Source organism: Notothenia coriiceps, unplaced genomic scaffold (assembly GCF_000735185.1).
Source record: "Notothenia coriiceps isolate Sejong01 unplaced genomic scaffold, NC01 NC01_scaffold00036097, whole genome shotgun sequence".
NCBI classification, from domain to species: Eukaryota; Metazoa; Chordata; class Actinopteri; order Perciformes; family Nototheniidae; genus Notothenia; species Notothenia coriiceps.
The window spans coordinates 1-2,756 of NW_011368798.1; the positions used below are offsets into that span (position 1 = coordinate 1).

The following is a 2,756-nucleotide window of genomic DNA, read 5'->3' on the forward strand; positions in this document are numbered from 1 at the left end:
CTGTAAACAGATGTACTTTTTCTTTATGGATATTTTACTAATCACTCTCCTTTTAAACTGTATTCTTGTGTTACTGTCCTTTAGTATTTCATAACTGTTTTCAAGGTTCAAGGTTCTTTATTGTCAAACTAACATTGCTCGCCTTGAGCCATCTAGTATTTATATATATCTATGGCCAGGAGCATCAGTCATTCAATACTCTCCAGTAAATTAACAAAAATATGGAAAAGCTTTTTAAGAGACAGTAAGGGCTCTGATTTCACTTCTGATTCAGTTTGCGGTTTTCAGAATCTTCACAAAAAGAGCTTTTTCAACGAGCCTCAACCTGCGTCAAAGAGCACTGTTCAGTTCCAGATTAATTCAGGACTGTTGGCCTTAACACAGCAGCATAATGGTCTTCAATTAGTCCAATTAGGTACATTGTTGTTGTCTGTGTGTGTGTGTGTGTGTGTGTGTGTGTGTGTGTGTGTGTGTGTGTGTGTGTGTGTGTGTGTGTGTGTGTGTGTGTGTGTGTGTGTGTGTGTGTGTGTGTGTGTGTGTGTGTGTGTGTGTGTACTTTTTATTCAAAGGTGTAATTTTCTTTTAAATAAGGTGCTCTGGCTCCTGGGCCCGGAAAAGGCAGAGGAGCCAAACGTAAACAACAACAACAGCAAGACAACAGTGCAGCGGGAGCAGCAAAGAGGACAAGAAGGTACGAGAACTGAGAGAACACACACACAGATAGACATACACACAGAGACAGACACGGAGACACGCGCGCAGACACACACAGAGACAGACGTCTCACTGTCTGCATGATGAATAACTTTGGATTCATTAATTATTACGGCATATAAGTCAAAATATGACTTTTATTAATGCACTCTTTCATTTATTTTTGTATTTTTTTCTTTAGTTTTATCATTTATTTTAAAGACTTATATTCAAAGTTGAAAAACAGGACGGCACAGATTCACACAAAATGTCAGATGAATACAATTACAGATCAAATCAAAATGTAAATCATATACAGGTAAGTAACTTTAAAATAAGAAATGCATTGTATGTGTCAGGCATACATATCACATGCATGCCTGTAAAAAGTAATTGTGAAACATTACATGTAATAATAATAATAATCAATTTGATTTATAAGCACACTTTTCATTTGAGTTAACAAAACTCAAAGTGACATATCACACTAGAGCCTTAAATTAAACAAAAACAAACCTCTCTTCCTCCCTCCTCCTCTTCCTCTCAGCGACCCCCTCTTCTCAGCGCAGCGTCTCCCCCCCCATGGCTACCCCCTGGAGCATCCCTTTAATAAAGACGGGTACCGGTACATCCTGGCTGAACCGGATCCTCACGCTCCGGACCCGGAGAAACTGGAGCTGGACTGCTGGGCTGGGAAACCCATCCCTGGAGATCTGTACCGGGCCTGTCTGTACGAGAGGGTTCTGCTCGCCTTACACGACAGAGGTAACCAAGACACTAACTGCACTATTTATTATTTTATTTTTAGATGGCATTGAGTCATTTCTTTTTTTTTTTTTACTTCATTTTTGGTTTTTATCATTTGTATTTATGTAACAGGGTTAGCCAAGAGCCTATTTTTCATCTGTAGTCCCTGGACAGGTTTTGTAAGTCATCATTTCATTTCAAACCTTTATTTAGACAGATTGGTCCCTTGAGATCATCATTTAGTTCCACATGAAACATAAAAACAACATACAAACAAACAACAGAGGATATCATATTTACATATTATGTAAATATGATATCCTCTGTTGTTTGTTTGTATGTTGTTTTTATGTTTCATGTGGAACTAAATGATGATCTCAAGGGACCAATCTGTCTAAATAAANTTAACATGTTCTTTTTTGTTTGGTTTTATTGTTCTGTCTTTTCATTTTTTATTTAGGTATTCCAGTACTGTATGGTGCATGTTTTTATTTCATTGTATTTACTTTCAAATGAAATGTGTCCTTAGGTTGACCAAGGCAGGTTTACCATCACTCACTGTACGGATCCTCAGTCACTGGTACACTTTTATCTATAAAGCTATGTTGGGCAAACTCCCGTATTATATCTGTTCATTGATAAAGCAGAAAGTTGCAAGCAGCTATTGTCTGCGATCGCAGGATATAGTCTTGTTAGATGTGCCAAGAGTAAGGACTGTCTTAGGTAAGACAGCTTTTATGTGCGCAGCTCCACTTGCTTGGAACAGTCTACAGGCAAAATTGAAATTGAGCATTTTTATTTCTCTGAATGTATTTAAGGCACGCAAATTAGTCGCTTTTCGGCGCCTCCCGCTTTTTTAACGCTGCTTTGGGTGANACATGCACCATACAGTACTGGAATACCTAAATAAAAAATGAAAAGACAGAACAATAAAACCAAACAAAAAAGAACATGTTAAAAACACAGGCAGTGTGGACAGACACTGGGTTGTTTCAGTTTCGGTTAGATCGTACAAACATATTAACACTTTTGTCAATCTTTTTTTCCGTTTTCATTTAGCTGTATCTAAAGATAAAGAAAACATGAGCGAAAATAATACAAAAATAAATAAATCAAAGAATATCCACGTGTATGTGTATTAGGGATGGGAACGATTAATCGAATATTCCAAATTATTCAGGTATGAGAATATGAGTTATGAATATGTATATATATTATTTATTTTTTTGGGAGGGATGCCTAAGTTGATTACATATGATCGAATGGAATCATTCAATGTATACGACAGTGCCATAGCTAAGTGTGTTAGGTCTAAA

The 2,756-nt window shown here is 37.0% G+C and overlaps 1 protein-coding gene across 1 annotated transcript in view; it reads left to right on the forward strand.

Moving 5' to 3' along the window:
* Window positions 1–591: 591 nt before the first annotated feature.
* ash2l (ash2 like, histone lysine methyltransferase complex subunit) overlaps window positions 592–2,756 on the forward strand; it is a gene marked incomplete at its 5' end in the record, with an annotated part of 4,698 nt that continues 2,533 nt past the window's right edge. Inside the window, 2 exons of the mRNA XM_010791948.1 lie at window positions 592–691; window positions 1,241–1,458. Of these exons, the coding sequence (XP_010790250.1) occupies window positions 592–691; window positions 1,241–1,458 (318 nt within the window). The remainder of the gene's footprint in view (window positions 692–1,240; window positions 1,459–2,756) is intronic.